At 43.3% G+C, this 18,480-nt stretch overlaps 1 protein-coding gene across 2 annotated transcripts in view; it reads left to right on the forward strand.

The window, feature by feature from the left end:
* Nucleotides 1-18,437, forward strand: part of gtf2ird1 (GTF2I repeat domain containing 1) — a 37,851-nt gene extending 19,414 nt beyond the window's left edge. Inside the window, exons 14-27 of one of the 2 annotated variants that reach the window (XM_047607894.1) lie at nucleotides 1,626-1,778; nucleotides 5,910-5,966; nucleotides 6,279-6,359; nucleotides 8,760-8,943; nucleotides 9,036-9,097; nucleotides 9,692-9,763; nucleotides 9,968-10,235; nucleotides 10,963-10,991; nucleotides 11,103-11,150; nucleotides 11,233-11,310; nucleotides 12,571-12,763; nucleotides 13,166-13,203; nucleotides 13,296-13,402; nucleotides 14,622-18,437. In XM_047607894.1, coding sequence (XP_047463850.1) covers nucleotides 1,626-1,778; nucleotides 5,910-5,966; nucleotides 6,279-6,359; nucleotides 8,760-8,943; nucleotides 9,036-9,097; nucleotides 9,692-9,763; nucleotides 9,968-10,235; nucleotides 10,963-10,991; nucleotides 11,103-11,150; nucleotides 11,233-11,310; nucleotides 12,571-12,763; nucleotides 13,166-13,203; nucleotides 13,296-13,402; nucleotides 14,622-14,690 — 1,439 coding nt within the window. In that variant the 3' untranslated portion in view covers nucleotides 14,691-18,437. Of the gene's footprint in view, nucleotides 1-1,625; nucleotides 1,779-5,909; nucleotides 5,967-6,278; nucleotides 6,360-8,759; nucleotides 8,944-9,035; nucleotides 9,098-9,691; nucleotides 9,764-9,967; nucleotides 10,236-10,962; nucleotides 10,992-11,102; nucleotides 11,151-11,232; nucleotides 11,311-12,570; nucleotides 12,764-13,165; nucleotides 13,204-13,292; nucleotides 13,403-14,621 lie in introns of both variants that reach the window. The other variant, XM_047607893.1, reaches the window with a different exon arrangement.
* Nucleotides 18,438-18,480: the final 43 nt, after the last annotated feature.

An 18,480-nucleotide genomic window follows, 5' to 3' on the forward strand; every position in this document is an offset into this window, starting at 1 on the left:
GATTGGGACAGTTTTGATTTGACACTTCCTGAGTGTTAGCAATTTCTACCAGTGCATATAAGGTGTTTTTAGACTTATTCTTATTCTGTCGTTCATTCTGATGTTGGGCCTCGTGTGGTTGAACGAGCAAAAACTTGCTAGACCAGATCTTTGCGTGGTGATGGAGAAGAGTAGCCATGACGTAGTTTACACGTCATCAGAGCAATGTGAAGTTGAATTTGTTTACAAGAAAACTGGTTGTGGGACTATCCGATTGTGTGCACATATGTATTTTGTCTCAGCCCATAATGAAATCCTAACAGCGTATTACCGGACTCGCATTCTGACTGAGAGTTTGAGCTTACTACCAATTTATTTACCAGTTCAGCCAAGAATGTTGTGCACCGGTGCAGGTGATTTCAATTTGGCTGCGGTGTTTCATTAGAATTACATCAGTTATAGCAGATAACCGTCAGGGCAGGAGGAGAAGACGCCCCACTCAGCGCTTCTAAGATCCAGGACTGTTGGCGATGCCAGTTGAGACTTATTTATCAGCCCTCCACAGGCCACACTACAGTATACATAACAAAGCATTAAGGGAGGCACACACAGGAAGAGACCAGCAGTCATGTGAGGACAAGAAACCGTGGAAATTTAATAACGGCTCAGAGCCTCCGGTGGATCCAGATGGTATTTCCTGTTCAAATATAGAGCAATATCCAGCCTGCTCCATCCGTGCACAAGGAATATCTTCAGGTTCTGCTTGGTTCACCTGACCTAGGTTACCTAGGCAACCAGAGCCTTTAACATCCGCCAGTGACCAACCGTCGGCTACCAAGAGATCTTATTCATATTTTGACAGGGCTTTACAATATACAATATAACGCAACTCCTGCTTTAGTTATAGTTGTGCACCATTGACTGTTTATACTATGGACAAACACATTGTGACGTCACCCATTGGATTGGGAACTTTGAAAATGAAGCCCAAAGTGGGCGGAGACCGCGGTCCCCAATGTTGGACGAACTTTACTCTACACACAATTGAATTCTCCAAATATGGGCATGTACGGGAGGTTGTTGGGGAGGAGCTAAAGCACAGGTTAACACCTGTCACTCAAAGTGGGAACGCCCTTAATTGTGTAGAATTTTAAACTTTAATAAAAGTAAATGAACGAAACAAAAATCCACCACAGTTGTCATGAATAGTGAAATGAACTAATACCAAAATCGTTTTTGGTACCAGGCTGTAAACATGTTTAATATTGCTGTAAAGTTGGGCTTTTTAACATGAGGGGTCTATGGGGATTTGCTCCGTTTTGGAGCCAACCTCAATGAATTTTTTTCACTTCTGCACCGGCTTCATTGTTCAGACCTGGAGGTTGCCGCCTGTTGTGCACCGTTGACTCCCTGCAGAAAAGGAAAAGACAGCACTGGAAATAATTGGAAATTTAATGCTATTCAGATTCAGATCGAGAAAACTTTATTTATTCCCAGGGGGGAATTAAGGACACACAGAGCAGGCAGCAACGACATAAGACTAATCGGAAATGCTCAATTAAAAATTTAAGTGACAAATTGGAATAAATATATACATAAAGTATAACGCAGTAAAAAGATGATAACCAGTCTGTTTTCTTCTCTAGATGCCGGCACAAACGGGGAAGAGCCCAGTGAGGCTGTGGCCGAGCCCGCTGCAGCAGCTCCGTGTCGAGCCGCAGCCTCACCCTCCGCCCCCCCTGCTCCCTCCGCCCCCCCAGCCCCCTCGGCCTCCCATCACCCGATGGAAAATCACGCAGGTAACCTCATCTCCGCCAGCCCCACAAACACCTGCATTTCATCCGCCTCCTCACACTGCCGCACTCCTGGGATGACGGCTCCTTCCCGCAGCCTCACACTGGCCGTTTTTAGGAAGCTCAATAACGTATGGAAACGCTTTATCTTCCACTTCCACAACCCCAGTCACCAGTAGCCACAACCTTAAACTCCCCCTCCCTCCACCCCCTTCTCCCTTCGCTCTGTCCCACCGTAGCTCCTCTTCTCCCCCCTCCAGTCTCACAAAGACTCTCATCTGTGAACGGCGCCGTGCATCAGCTGTCGGACATTGACCCACTCTCTGAGTCCTCTCTCCCGTTACGAGTGTAACCTGAAATCAGCGATCTTAACACAGCTGCATCGTGCACTTTTGCAGATTTGGAGTGACACTTTTTTCTTCTAGTCCCGCTGCCCAAAATCCACACGTTAGCTAGACCGCACTAATCCTCAAAGGTCCCGTTGAGACTCCCACTTCCTTCCCCCCCACATAGAACCCTCTCCACTAGGAAAATAGAGGCTCCCAAGATCATTTGAGTAGACTACACTCTCGTTCCAGACCTTACAGCCTGCCTCATTTGCCAGATGCCATTAAAATAAGTTAATTCAATCGAATTGCAAACAAATACGTGCAAATACGGTAAAGCTTAGCCGGCCCACCCCCATTGTAATGGAGGTAAAACAGAGAAAGATTCTGAAAGTTTTCATTTGTCCTTGTCCCTGTTGCTCTCTGTTGCCAGTTTTCATATGGGCGTTTTCTTTTTTTTTCTTTTTTTCAGAAAGTAGCTCCAATAAAACAGGAAAAGGATTCGTTTAAATATATAATCATTTAAGTGAATTCACCCTTTACGACGTCTTTTGCAAAAGTTTAGCGCACGCAGACCTGCAAGTTTCCTGCATAATCCATCACACTGTCCAAATGTCAAAATCGACTTTTGTTTTTTTCCCTAAATTAAATTAACATATAAACGAGGCCATTTCTTACATTTGAAGGTAGCGCTGTTGCAAAGCTACAGAGATTGAAGAGTCTACTCAAAGTGATCTTGTTTTTTTTGTTTTTTTGTTTTTTTTTGCATACATTCCTTTCAGGAGGCATTTTTGTTTTATTTCGTTGATTTGCTTGTGCTTTGTTTAAGTTTTCTTTTCTTTCACAAATGACCACTAAAGGAAAGAAAGTGAAGGTAAGTGCACTCGGCCACATTTTGCTTTTTGTTTTGCATTTGTAGTGAGTTCCCATTCAAGTCCTGGTATTTTGCATTGTAGTAAAATGGATCCGATCTAGAAAACGTGGGCCGCCCCCTAAGATTCCGAATGAAAACGTCAAACCTTGAGTCGCGTTTTTGTCGTCAGGTTTACCTGCATTATTCAGTTTCACACTCGAGCAGACTGCACGCTACAAGAAAATCCCATGTAGTGAGACTGAAGACTAGACTGTAGTCGTGTTTATTCGAATCCAACAGAGCAGATTTTGATGTCTGTTAAATGTTTTACATTGTTCAGTAAAAGCCAGTTCTCAAAAGGGTCTGTTGTGATTCTGTTCCTGCTGCACTTTACAAAGATGCATCATGTAATACAGTAGAATCACCTACTAAGCTAGATGTAGCTTTCAGACGCTACACCGCTGTAAACGTCTCCAAACGTGCTACATGTACTTAGACGACCTTCCAATTTAACACGCTCCCAAGAACCAAACAATAAATACTCATTTTGGCGAGTTCATAACTTTCACTGTATTTCATGGCTTTCAGCTGTGTTTTGCAAACGTGCATATAACATTATTAAACTGGTCATTATTATTCATCTTGCCTGGAATAGTTAATTTTAAACTTCATTTGTAAAAACAGTGATTTATCACAACACTATTCCATGAAAAGATTGACAGTAACATTCAAGTATATGATTATATTGTCTTATGTGTGTGTGTAATGGCGGTAGACGTAAAGGCCCTGTTCAGACCCAGTATTAACATGTATACTGGAATCAGTGTTGCCAGATACACCTGATATATATATATATATACATATATATTATTATATTACACCTGTTTAAAATGCCTAAAATATTCTGTTATATTATTATTTTGTTCAGTACATTAAGAGGTTTTAGAACACTAAATATTTCTTTCTTTTTTTAATGGAAATGTGTGCAGTTTAATGTCTGATTTTACTCTGAAATGAAAGCACAGACCAAATAAACAACTGAAGTTAAAAGAAAAAATAATCTAATCAATATATAAAATATATTCTAAACTTTAGACTCACCAATCTTTGACTCATTTAACATGTAAACAGAGTCAATTTTGTTGCAGAAGTTCCAAGAAATGTGCGCCACTTGTCGGGTACTTTGCTTTCACTCTTGTTCTGTCCGGTTCATCACAAACCAGCTCCACGGGGTTAAAGTCTAGAGACTCCAAAGTGGCCATGAAACTGCCCAGTCTAGCCATCTGCGTATTTGTGTTCACACCTCACACTAAAATGCGCCTCCACGCACGTCTCGAGCGACCGCTTGTGATCGCATCTTAGTGCCGCGCTCTGCGTGTTTGTAAATAACACCCACAGCATTTGGAGGCGCAGTAGAAGATCGAGCCAACAGCGTCTGTCAAAAACCTATAGATTCGATCAGAGTCATTTTTATTGCCATTGTCATTGCACACGTGTACAGGCACATAGCAACAAAATGCAGTTCAGCATCTAACCAGAAGAGCTATAAGCAGTGAGTGCATGTAATATGAATAGTGTGGTATATAAGCGATGTGGTACAGGTTGGTTTTATAACATATGGACAGTATTTACAATGACACTATAACTGACTAATGTGCTATGAACATATTATATATTTGGATTTGTGTGTTAAATGTAGACTATAAACAGGAACTATAACATAATTTACAATAAAGGAAATGGGCAGATAATAAATTACGTGATACAAGTACAGATAAATAAATAATAAGCAGTAGCCTCCTAATGTTACTAAGCTAGTGCAACATTCAGTATAAAGCACTGTGCAAACTGATTGTTTAAGTGTGTAGTGCTGAATGGAACAGCAATAAATCTCTATTTACCGCTGTTTAAGAATGTCAGTTGTATGTGGGTCCCTCACTCCTGCAGACAACACACTTTAAGTTATTACTTACGTATTTATCTCTGCCATGGCGGTGGTTACTTTATAGACCTGTGCAAAGATTCAATTGTATGTCACTGCTGCCCTGTTTTCAGCAGCAATAGAAAAATCCCCAGACGTGAAGATAAATAAAGACAAGACTTAAGTCCGAGCATCCACAGGAGCACATGGCTAATTGACACCCACCATTTCCTATGAGGGAAACAGCTTGTGATTTATTTATTTATCCGTTTAGTGAGTTAGTTGCTAGCTACAAAGACAAATGATATTCAAAGGCTCCCTCCATTAATGAGTAGATAACATTTTACCTGTTTTTGTCCTTTCTGGTGATAATCATAATAACATCTGTTTTTCTGTCCCTCCAATACTCATCTTTTAAAATTCATCATGGCGCCATATTAAGTCCAGTAAATAAGGAAGTCAATTTCAGTGTAGTGAGGAGGGGGTCGTTTGTACTGTGGCTCTAGAAAACATGAGTTCTCCCAATCCGTGAAGTGTGTTCAGTGTCTCAGCCTTTGTCTGAGTGCGCTCGAGTTATCGTCTGTGTTTCTTTGGCACCATCGATGGTGGCCAACCAAGAAGAAGGCGACGTTTTGACTCTACAGGCACGTGGTTCCAGTTTACGACAGAACTAATATTAATAACTATATAAGATCGGACGTAAGACTGAAGCCCAATAACGATTCGATCATTTTAGAAATGCGATCGGTACATCCCCAGTGTGAACACCGGTACTTTAAGCTGCCCACTAATGATCGGATCGCCCAGGACAAATAGTTAATACCAGGTCTGAACAGGGCCAAATATAATAATCACCTCAAAACTCAATGTAGGACTAAACCTGGGTTGCCTCCCTTACCTCTGTCTCCTGTCGACTCTCGCTGTAAAACCACGTTTGCATTTGTAGTTGATCATTTGTTTTATAAAGCAGCTGTGTTGTTGTTGTCATCGTTGTCGTCGTTTTGCCCTTCTCACGACTCATCTCTCGCATCCTGCAGCTGAAGCTCTGTCACCTCCCAGCGCCGCCTCCCAGAGCATCAGAAGATCCTCTGAAGGTAAACCGGAATCATAATAAAACCCCCCGGCTTTGTACTTCGCTCCTGTTTTCGCACCTTCACCGTCCATTCGTTACGCTCTTCCATGATTAATGCTCCACTCCCTGCGCTGACCTGCTAACGACACGGTCCGTTTGTCATCAGGTCAGCGCAGGGCCGCTGGAATTCATCAAAATAAAGTCGGCGCGGGGGGACAGGTGGTTATGTTCACAGATGGGAAGCTGCCTCACCTCTCCGAAGTGGTGTAATAACTCTCTTTTGGCGCTCTCTGTGTTTTTTTTTTTTTTTTTTTTGTCTGCCGGACTCGTTCAGCGGGGAGTCTGGTGGAGGATATTGGCGAAATGATTCTTCAGCTTCGGAGACAAGTGGAGAGCCTCTTCAGCATTAAGTACGGTAAGCAACCTGCAGTGGTGGAGCATCACCCCTCGTTCGCAGGAGGCTCTGGCATTCATTTCTGCAGCGAGACGGATCCCCTCCTGGTGCGCCCGGCTTTAACCGGTGCACACCAATTCAGAATGTTCACGTTTTTATTGATTCATCGCATCAGATTAAATCAGCGCGGGGCAAAGAGTTTAAGCTAAAGCGAGCATTAGTGCTTTTGGAGAAGGCCGTGCGTCTCGCTGCGGGTGCCAGCACAAGAAAAGACTCAGGCCGTATTTTATTACCATAAGTGGAATGACAGCAGAGAGCTGTCCAAGCAATTAAGACTGAGTGTTGCTTTGTGGTGGCATGAAGGAAGAAACTCATCAGTAACTTCAGACTGTTGTAGTGGCGAATAACAGTGTCAGTGATTGAATAGCCTGCATCACATATGAGCATTTGAGCCAAAATAATGTTATTTAAAACTGGACATTATTTGTTTTCCTCGTGTTAAACGTTTAGTCGTTGCTAAGGTCTGATTACCGGACAATCAGGGTTCACACCAGGGTTTTCTTGCGTTTCCAACTTGTATAACGAATCGGTTTTACCGCGCAGATCTGACAATAGAGGGTTTCAACAGGGCGTCATAAATCCAGAAGTCGCCATGCTGCAGCCACTCGACAAGGTAAACAACGGGCACGGGCTGAAGTAGATCGCGGAAAATGAATGTGAATCATTGCCATGTGTTTGGCTGTACCAACCGGCCAGACTGTGAAAAACATTTAGAATTTTCTGTGCTGCCAAAACACAAAATCAGACTAAAAGAGGCACTTCTGGTTAGCCAAGCTAAACCAGGATCTATTTCTTGTCAGATAATTGAACTCTTTATAGCAGCGTCTCCAAACTAATTTTCTAGTGTACTGATAATAATCTACTTCATTTCAAGCTACCACATGTGGCATTATTGACTTAATATTTGATCCTGACCACAGTTAATAACCTGCTACAGTAGCAACACGTTTCCTGAACTCATTCTATTCCAGGTGAAAAGTTTAACCTTCATCAGAAGGATGACCCAGATTGGGTGATGACATCTGTCAGCAAAGATCGCCTGAGCTTGATATGAATTATATTATTGTCATTACACTAGAAAATCAGTTAAGAGTTTCAATCCAGATGCTGTCCAGACTTTTGCCTCGTAGATCCTGCTTTAGCTTCGCTAGCCTCAAGCGCCTCCTTTCCTTTGATAACTTTTGGCATTGTTCTCTCTGATTCCACGGTCTGCCCACTTGGTACAGCCAAAAACCATTTCCCACAATCTACTTCAGTCCGTGCGCTTTGTTTACTTCGCCGAGTGCCTCCAACGCGGCGTCTTTTGGATTTACGACGTGCTAATGAGGCGCTGTGAAAACCCTCTGTAGTCAATTTACCGCCTTTGTCGCACATGAAAGCGAGATCGCCATGACAACAACCCCAAGTCAGTTTTACTAGTTAAGGAATTGGAAGGATTTAGTCGAACGGACGAGTAACGACTGAGCAAAAACCTTTGACATTAGTATATGTGTATACATTAGTGTATGCTGCTAACAGGAAGCTCTGCCTCTAAATGGTATCAGATGTTCCCTGTAGGTGGACAGGTGAGGTGATGACAGTGGTAACAGGGCCCCGATTCAATTAATCACATACAGAAATTCAGATTTGAAACAGTTGCTAAAACTAAAAACCTAAAACTTAAGTTGGTCGATCTTTGCTTTTGTGCAGCTCTCATGTGTCGTCCTGTCATCGTTCAGTCCCGACGTTGCTCTCAGAGTTGGAGCTCCTGGCATGTCTTTGATCTTGGATCACATGTGGCCGAGTCTTGTTGCACGGTCTCCCCAGATTTGTGCAACCGAATCTTGCAAGATTTCTAACGTGAGGATGAAGGAAATGGTGTGAATTTAAAATAAATAAATAAATTTATGAGAGGAGTTTATGAAATTATATTGATTTAAGTTTGAAAACCGTTTTCTCTTCCATCCAGGCCCAGTTCGTTTTTATTTTCTTTGTGTTCCTTCACTGGATAGTTTATCACGAAAGGCAGACAGGAAGTAAAGGGTGAGAGACGGGGGAGACACAAGGCAGAGGCTGCCGGCCATAAATCTTTTTGTCCTCGGCTGCAGACGCGAGATTAAACTCACAGTGCACATAATCCATGTCACTCTCTCCTCCTCCGAGCACCTTTATAGCGCGTTTTCCGTCTTCATTGCCTCGCGGCACAAAGAGAATAAAACCCTCTCTACTGGAAGCTTTCATCCCGCCAGTGTTAGCCAGCGTTACCGTTGCTAAAGTCAGCCATAATCGTGCCGCTCCGTCGTTGTTTTAGCCATATTTTGCATGAGCATTAATGACGTGACAATGCGTCTAACAGAGCATTTTCCGTCTCCTCTCCCTCAGCCGAAGCTCTGTGTCTCCCCGAACCAGCCAAGGTGCCGTACTCCAAGTTCCAGATGTACCCAGAAGATCTGTACGTCACCGGGCTGCCGGAGGGAATCTCCCTCCGGAGGCCCAACTGTTTCGGAGCAGCCAAACTACGGAAGATCTTGGCCGCCAGCAGTCAGATCCAGTTTGTTATTAAAAGGTAAATACTGCAAATAGTTTTACGTGCGCATTCCTCTGCTTTGTTGATTAAGGGATTTATTCAGACGTTGAAATAATTTTGTTTGTCTCCAGGCCTGACCTCTTAACGGAGCAAGTGAAACAAGAGATGCCTTCCATCCCCGTCTGTGATTCAGGTACGTCTCTTTTAGGTTGTTCTGTTAACGGAGAAATAATGTGAAATTCTCCCTTGACCTTTTCATGAAGATGGAAAGTTTTTTTTGTTAAATGTAGGTGGATTATACAACAGGGTTTAGTCCGGGTTGTTTAGTCGGCCTCTCTTCTTGGAGGTCGAAGATTAAAAGAGCTGATAAAATGTCCTGTATCTGGGCTTTGTGATCACTACAAAAGCGGGTGGGGTGTAAACATGTAGCCGTTCCAAACACTATAATATTTAAAGCTTTGAACACGGAGTGGGATCTCTGCGGAAAGTCACACCATCTGGAAGCTCGTGATGTAGCCTTAAAGATGCTATTTGTGCCGTCCTCTGCGGAGCTGAAATTATAAGGTCAAACTCAGTTCATGTACTTTTTTTTTTTTTTTTTTCGAACCAGCTCCGATTACGACAAAAATAAATAAATCCTTGCATGGATTTCTTGGGATTTATTTTATTGGTGATGAAGCTCAGCTCCCGGGACACGAGGCAACTCTTAACCTTTGCGGCGTTCGGTAAATCCTCATAGATGACAAAAACAAAACTTTAACCTTTAAAACGTATGTTTCCTCCGAAGAGCTTGACGCCAAGGATGCCACGCCGGTAGCGGAGGACGCCGCGGCTCTATCCAAGAGACCCGGATTCTCAGGTACGCCAGACCTCACCTTCAGCCGCCGCTTTGAAGATTAGATTCAGCGCTGTCGTCTCTTCAGACGAAAAATCAGCCTTGTGTGTTAGCATTCATCGCTCAGCTTGTGCGGCTGCACGGTCGAAGGAAAATCACGTTGGAGCCGGTTTCTGAGGAGGTGACGTTTCACGGTGCGCGTTGTGTTCTGTGTCCTTCCGTCTCCAGAGTGTTTGGAGTCCAAGCTGTCCAGGATCGACTTGGCCAACACGCTGCGGGAGCAGGTCCAAGATCTGTTCAACAGGAAGTATGGGGAGGCATTGGGCATCAAGTACCCCGTCCAAGTGCCTTACAAGAGGATCAAGAACAACCCGGACTCGGTCATCATAGAGGGGCTCCCGCCCGGCATCCCCTTCAGGAAGCCCTGCACCTTCGGCTCGCAGAACCTGGAGAGGATCCTGGCGGTCGCCGACAAAATCAACTTCACCATCACCAGGTGGGAAAGGAGGGACACATGATCACAAACGGGAATGGTTTGAGGTTTTATTAATCCGTGAAATCACAGACCGATATCCCTTTGATAATCTGAATAAAAATGCCTCACGTAACCGCGTCACTCAGAACAGAGTTTTAAGTCGGACTGAGAGGGGTTGATTATCTGCCCAATGAAGTAACAGCATGAACCGATGGGTTATCTCTGGTTGGAATAAATCTGTTCTGTCTGAGCTCGTTTGTGCCACATGGGGTAAAAACATCAGCTGATGACCAAGTAGTGAAATCGTCAAAATCCGTGTGGTTGAGCCAATTCATTGGTTCTCTGTTGATAAGGTTGGGGGAAAATAAATTCTCCTTCTGTTAAATTTCCCACAGCAAAATAAAAGTTCTATAGTAACTGATATTTTTGGGGAGAATGTGAACATGAATATCGCATCAAATCATTTTAATTAACATCTATATGAAGAGTTGAGTTTGAATGTTAAACATGAAGAGGAAGAGATATCCTGTAGGACACACACATCATAAACCAAGTTTTTATTCTGGTCATTTAACATAATACTGGGAGGTGCCTCTGTGAGTGAAATGAAGGCAAATGAAAACCAGACCTTCCCTTCTGTTTCCTTTTATTTATCATAATAACTAGAATACTCTATTTGCTGTTATTAAGTGAAAAAGATATAAATGACTTTCAGACAACCTGCTCATATATCTGTTGTTGTTTCCAGACCATTTCAAGGACTTATTCCAAAACCAGGTAATAGCAGAATATGCATTTATTATTTATTATTATTATTATTATTATTGTTAAGCATCATCTGGCAGAGAAGTGAAAGTAATAACATGTGATGTTCTTTCCTTTCCTCAGCACCTCGGCGAGTCACTTTACTAAAGAAAGCCTACTCTTCAATAAGTGGTGAGAAGAACACGTTTGTGTAGCTCCAGCGCTTTAGTCCGTGTGCGAATGTTGTCACCGACCACCTCTCTTCTCCCGACAGACGACGACGACATCAACCGCATGGGCGAGAAGGTGGTCCTTCGAGAGCAAGTCAAGGAACTGTTCAACAAGAAATACGGTGAAAACACGCGGAGTTCTCTGCGATTCACCGGGTTTTTAACGAGCTCAGATTAGCTCTGAGGCGGCTCTCACAAAGACACTTGTGTAGTGACGTCTGGGCCAGTGGTTCTCAACTGGTCTGACGTGGGGAGCCGCCGTCCCCCCTTAATGACGAGACGCGACCCACATCCAAAGGAAACTTTCAACTTCTCAAAGTTATTGAATGAGAAGCTTGTGCAGTTTGAACCTCAGATAAGGTAGAAGCTCAGTTAGCAGCGGAACTCTTCACTTCAGCAACTTCAGCCTTTTTTAACAGACTCAGCAGAGATTTCATCCACAAACACCAAATAAAGAAAGTAAATACTGACAAGTAGTTCCAGAAAGACTGAAAATATGTAGCTTCAGCTCAGTACCCACTCATTGAATATAAAACGATGTCCTATTAAAACTTCTTCAAGCATTAATCATAAGGCTGACATGACAGGCACATTTCACTAACAGACATTTATAACACTCGGTTGTTTTTTTTTTCATGCAAAATACATGAAATTTAAAAAAAATGATCGAATATATCCAACACTACATTATGGAAAACTGCAGTTAGTACATCTTCAGTAGCAGTTTTTATCCACAAACACAAAATAATTTTAACAAAAAGTGTAAATTCAAAAAGATTCAAGTAGACAAAATTGAGTTTTCTTACAATTGTCTTATAAGAAAATCCATATTTCATATAATCTGCGTCGCACCTTCATTTTTTTCAGGTTTTTCAGAAAACACAAAAAACAGAGTCAAATATTGAGTATATGATATTTATTATTAAAAATCATTTTGTCAAAAATTTTCTCTAGGCAGTTTACTTATTTTAGGAAAGTGACACTGTGAAATGGCAGGTGTCACCAGCCACCTACTGCCACCTAGTGTTAAGGAGTGTGAACACTTACTTTTTTCGTTTGTTTTTTGTTTTGTTTTTTTGCCCATACAAAAGCCCACGACCCATTGAAAATAGGCCTGTTACCCACTTTTGGGACACGACCCACCAGTTGAGAATCACTGCTCTAGATGAAAGTTGCCCTTGTTCTTAGCCTGTTCTTAGATGGGTAGATAATTACAGTCAGCAAAAAAAAGGGTAAAAAATAAGAGTGAGGTACAGCGGATAAAAAGTATATATACAAAATAATAATAAATTTTCACTTTATTTGTTAATGCGTGTGGATTTAATGGTTTTTCACAGCGGAGCCGTTACTCTTGTTAATCACATTATTGTGGCCGTGTCTAGGCGAGGCTCTGGGCTTAGACCGCTCCGTCGTGGTCCCGTACAAACTAATCCGAGGCAGTCCAGAGTCGGTGGAAGTGAGCGGCCTCCCAGACGACATCCCCTTCCGCAACCCCAACACCTACGACATCGTGTGCCTGGAGAAAATCCTTCAAGCTGCAGATAAAGTAACATTCAACATCAAGAGCCAGCTACAGTGAGTGCAGAGGCACCTGAATATTCAGCAGCCTCTTAGCTGTCATCGCGCTGTTTATTTCAGTGGGAATTTTCTGCTCCTCGGCGGTTAAGCTCATTATGGTTTATTTATGCTTTTGGATTTAAATCCAGCCTCTAAGATGTCGGGGAATAAAAATCTTCCTCTGCAAATGTAAATAATGTGAAATAGGGAGCAGCGTTTTTCCATTAAAGCAGCTGAGCTATGATGAAAGAATGGAGGCAGAGGCTTAAATCAGCCACAATTCTTTCCTTTGCTAATGCAAATGATCCTGTTGTTCTGTGACGGGGGAAAAAAAAAAAAAAAAAGAAAACATCTGAATCTGCATGTCTGAAAACAACCGAGTCACCTGAAATGACCGAACCTTTTCTCTTTCTTCCTCAGGCCTTTTGCAGAAATCTGTAGCCAGGCTTGTAACACAGGTAGGTGTTGTTTCACTCCTTTAAACTCATCCGAGGGTTGAACCGTCTGCTCACGGAAGTAAAACCGCTTCTTTGCTCGGTGTCGCCAGTAGGAACAGACGCCTCCACCAATCGACGGAAGCGCAAGAGAGTCCAGGAGAGCAACCGAGTAGCCGGCTCCTCTGACATGGGGATATCAGCCAATCAGATCCCAGTGATGGTACGTCCAGGATCACTTTGGAGAGTTGTCGCTGAACGAAAGTGCTTGTAATTCCTTTGAAATTTTAAAATAGTGATTTACTACTGTGGTGAAAAAACAGACAAAATCTTGAACTCCATCCAATCATTTCAGTCCAGTGGGAGTTGTCTTGCGGTGGCACCAGGGTTAGCGAGGTGTTAAAGACCTGCTTCTCCATAGTAATACATTCTGGTTCATGAGGGACCTGTGGTTCTCCCCAAGCCAGATGAGATACTATATATATGTATGTATATAATCCCTCCAGTGAATTCTGGGAGGCACCCAGGAGACATCCCCACCAGATGTCTGAGCAGTTTGTACACCTCGAGGAACGCGGGTCCCTCTCCAAACTTTCATTCACCAGGCTGAAAAAAAAACAACATCGAGTCCCGTCCCTGCCGGCTCACCACCCGCAGGGACGGGCAGCGGGGGGGTTGGCTGCAGCGCAAGCTCTGAGCCTGCAGCTCCTGGCATCGCCGACGCGCGTGTGAATCGCTTGTTTGGAGACACGTAACCCACTCGTTGTTGGCGTCGAGTGCGCCGAAGCCGGAGCGTTTCCCCCGTTATGGCGCGTTCTGCCCGTGCTATTTTCCCGGGGGAAACGGGCGGCGCCATCTTGAGGCCTGTGAGGCTGATCGGTGCAGTACAAGAGTGGAGCCGGGCAGAGCCGGGATATCGTTGACCCGCCCACGTTTCCTCCAGACTCACTCGCATTTTCGTTTAATCTACTCTACTTTCACAAGTTACGAGGAAATGCTGGATTATAGACGTTACCTCCCTAATTAATTTTCTCACAGAACGGTTGGCATGGCAACTTGTAGTGATCGAGCGTCAAATAGCGAACTGATTTCAAACTTTTCCAAAAGAATGACACTGCATCAATATTATATTAGCCTTGACAGCCTTGAAAACATGTGTTTTAGTTTTATTTTGGCGCAAGTCCCGCCCCATTAACATGGAGGAGGTGGAGCTTATGACCTATACTGCAGTCTGACACCAGGGGGAGCTCTACTTGCTTTGACTTCACTTTATTTTCGTACTACCTATGATCAAACGGTCTGAGCGGTGGATTCAGTAGCTGTGGTCACAGAAACGTCCGTGTGTTTAACTGGAACTACTAAAACGTCAAATTAAAACATGTCTGTGGCAATGAAAAGCTTTTCTCCACCCTGACGGCCGATGTGTGTCTCTCTCCCTGCAGCAGTGGCCCATGTACATGGTGGACTACAGCGGGGTGAATGTGCAGGTTCCCGGGAAAGTCAATTACTGAAGGACGAGCCGGGACGAAGGAAGGGAGGAGTTCCTCTCCCGTATCCACGCCCCTCACACGTGCGACACTAACATTTAATCAGAGTGCTAAACGATCTCTCCGGACTGAGCATTGAGAGCTGCAGGCACGACTCTGTGAATGAAAGGAAAACCAGAATGTATGTGGATCAAAAAACACTCCAGGGCAAAAAACGCTTTGTTGTCCGTCTCCTGCCTCCACACAGTGCCGACAGGACGAGGTAGTTTTCCTTCTAAAGCTGATCACGACGGTAATATTGTAGTTTTTTTTTTTGTTTGTTTTTTTTTTAAACAAAGCAGGAAACATTACTCATGTCATGTGATTTGCCCTTAAAGTGAGTCATGTTGTTGGATCCAATGTATTACTGACAAAAAAAAAAATGTCTTTGATAATGATCTGGTTCCATATTATTCAGATATTTGTACTTTTTATTTATTATATTTATTGAAATATAACATTATGTGCAGGGATGTAAAATATATTATTCTGTTATACAGCTCTCTGAGGAACTATCACAACACTAACAGATGCTACTAGTCACTTAGTATCTCCAGGTAACGGCAGCGGTGAAGTGTCTTAACGCGAGACATCTGCGAACGAAAGGAGACTTAAACGGAACCGGGATCTGGGCAGGAAGCACCGGCCTTCTCACGTTAGCGCCACATTAACAGTATGTAAAATATACGTCATTTAAAGTCAGCCTGAATGTATCACGTAAAGAAAAGGATGGTATGTTATTCTGCGACGACTGTCTCTGGACTAATATTTAATATGCTGTACCTTAACGCCAATTAGGCCTTTGAAATAAAATGTGTTGCCTTGCATTTTCATTTCGTTTGTTGGTTTGTTTTTGGTGTGAGTCCAGCGTCGGCGTCTGGGACCTGGTAAGAATCACTAAGAGCTACTTATAAGATGAGGTGACAAATATTTATTGGGCTTTGAACAAAAGTGAAGAACACGTAGCTCGTGATACAAAAAATGCTAATTTAATTATCCATTATTTAGTTCTTTTGCACAACAGAAACTGATTCTCTAATGAAATCATGCTATTTTTTTCATGAAATATGACAATGAAGAATTTAAATTGTTGTAAAATACATTCATGTCGTACAGAAACGTGTCTGAAGTCGCTGTAGTAATTGTTACGCAGCATCGGCTTCATGAACGACAGACGTTTTTCAGCCTGGTCGTTCGTAACCGTCCTGCTCAAGTAACTTGAAGCCAATCACGAGTTGAAGTCTCCTGTAAACATTTCATCCTTGAATAAATGTTTTGAAGAGATGTTTGTTCAGCAGTCAGAGAGAGTCAACGCACATGGACGTATTTAAGTCGTTAACGTGTCTGTTAACGAGGTTCTAGGTCGTGTATCCAGAAACAAGCTGAAACGAAGGTAACTGGACTTTTTGGATTTCTGGGTTAAGGTTAGCTTCTTTAGTTCTAAACAACTACTGGCCAGTTTTAAGTTTGTGGCTCGTCCAGGGTCTGTTATGACTCACCAAGTACGGAAAAGACACAAATTCCTCCAATTCCAAGTATCTGGTCAATGTGTAGAGTGAGTTTGGGGTGGGTCCTAACGTAGACTCCCCACCAGTCTTTAAGAATTGAAGAAGCTACTTGGATGAAACATCTTCCGGAAAGACACGTCCAATCAAACTCAACAGCTACCCTCCAGGAAGACGAGCGTCACCTCAATCAGTGCTTGTGCTTAATCACCTTAACCAGCTTCACCTGTGAAGACGTGAATAAAGGGCGGCGTTGGAGAGGTTCAAGACGACCACTCGAGCTGCAGAAGCTCAACACGTCTCAGCTGTTGTCTTTTTGGTTTCTGTTTAATGCCATAAACCCTTATTTATGTGTGTTTTCTCAGAAGTCTGTAGAGTGAAGCTGATGTTGCCACATGAGGAACATTTGCCTGTTTTTAGAACTTGCCTGGTGTAGAAAGCCTCCGGGTGTTGGCGTGACCATCACCACTTTATATATATTTTTTTGTGTGTGTGTCTGTGTGCGGTAACCCTGGGGTGGCCCCTGTTGCGCCCGGGAAAGCCGACGAAGACTAGTTGAGGTCTAGTTAGTTAGAATTTCAGCACCTTGAGTAGATGGAGAGGAAACTGGGCAAGCTCTAGAACGGTTTGAGAACTTTTGTGATGGCATCTGTTGGCTTTTGTTTTTGCGGTGTCCTTTTATAAGATATTTTGAGCCTACAGGAGGTCTTATGGGTGACCTAGTGACTTGGTGATCATTGGTTTACTTGCACCAAATGCTCAGTGTTTTTTTTTGCTTCTCGCACATCTTAGAAGATCCAGCCTCACCTGAGAAAATGTAACGGCCGATGTTAGAGACCTAAGACGTTTCAGCTGTAGAAGCTCATCACGTCTCACCCGTGGCCTTTTTTTAATTGATGAAATAAACCCTTTTTTTTGTTTTCTGGAGGGAGGCTGAGGAACACTGATCCAACCACATCTACACCATCCAAGAGATGGCGGTACTCAACTCGGAGCTAGTCTTCAGTGGCTCCCTGTAAAACCTAGGATATAATTGAATCTCCTCCTCGCATACAAGAACCTTAAAGCCCTGTCGCCTGTCGTATCTCAAAGACCTCACGGCTCCTCGTCATCCCAGTGGACGACGGGAGATTGAATCGCGAGCTCTCTACTCTAAGCGTCGACGCTTCAGACTATCCTTTTTGATAAAGCTTACAGTTAGGGCCGACTTGAGACTCTAAACTGTCCCTTGGTTGCGCTCTTATGGGCCACCGAGCACGTATCCTCTAATTCCTTCTTGCCATTCATGCGTACCTATCCTACTACTGACTCCCCTTGGGGATTATAGGGAAATGACACATTCTTCAGTTATCACCTCACTTTACATGACGAGGAGCTCCGGCTGCCGTTCAGATCCCCAGTGGCGTCCAGGAACCATTTCCTGCGTCTCCCCAACCAACACCAGACGTTCTTTTCGAGTCATTTTTCTGCTTCCTTGTTTGAATGTCTGAAAGCCGACGGCTACAGTGAACGCAGCTTGATGGTCCCGATGTGGATAATGAATCAGAACTCGGGACAAACTGGACATATTGTTGGTTCACTAAAATGAACCACAGATGTAGCACCTGAGTTTTTTCTTTTTTTTTTGTTAAGTAGCAAACGGTCACAGCGATCGGATGATTGAGGCTGGAAGGTTTTTTTGTGACCGCCTTAAAAGCTTCAGCTATATATTCTAGGAGACATTAAACTTTAAGAGACCTGTCGGGGGCATTTTAGCTTATTGTTCCCGTTTTAACGACGGCACTTTTTGCAGATTTTCCGTCCATTTGTCACCTCTGGACGCGACCAGAGTCGTCTGCAGCTCGGAGGAAAAAGCCGTTAAGCTCTGAATTCACACCTCTAAGTGCAAACAATACCACATCTCTTTAAGGGTCATCATTTCCTGGGCCTCAGCGTCGCATCGAGGCAAATCAGCACCTTTTTAAAAGAATCGGAGCCAGGAATCCTTGTTGCATTATTTCTTTATTGCAGATACATTTTTTTTCTTCCCCCCCCCTCCCCATTTTTTTATTTTTTTTTTTGTATACACGTCAAGACTCCGTTGAGCGACTTGTGACTGCGTTAAAGGAGCGTTAATGAGGCTCGCTGCGGCCGCACGCGTCTCGCCTAATCAAGATGAGTTCAATGACCTTGATTGTCACATTGTAGATTTTTTTTTTTTTTTTTTTTTGTTTCTCTTTAACTTTTTCTCAGCTGTCCTTCACATCAGTCCGGACAAAACAATGGTGGTT

Source organism: Mugil cephalus, chromosome 15, assembly GCF_022458985.1.
Source record: "Mugil cephalus isolate CIBA_MC_2020 chromosome 15, CIBA_Mcephalus_1.1, whole genome shotgun sequence".
NCBI classification, from domain to species: Eukaryota; Metazoa; Chordata; class Actinopteri; order Mugiliformes; family Mugilidae; genus Mugil; species Mugil cephalus.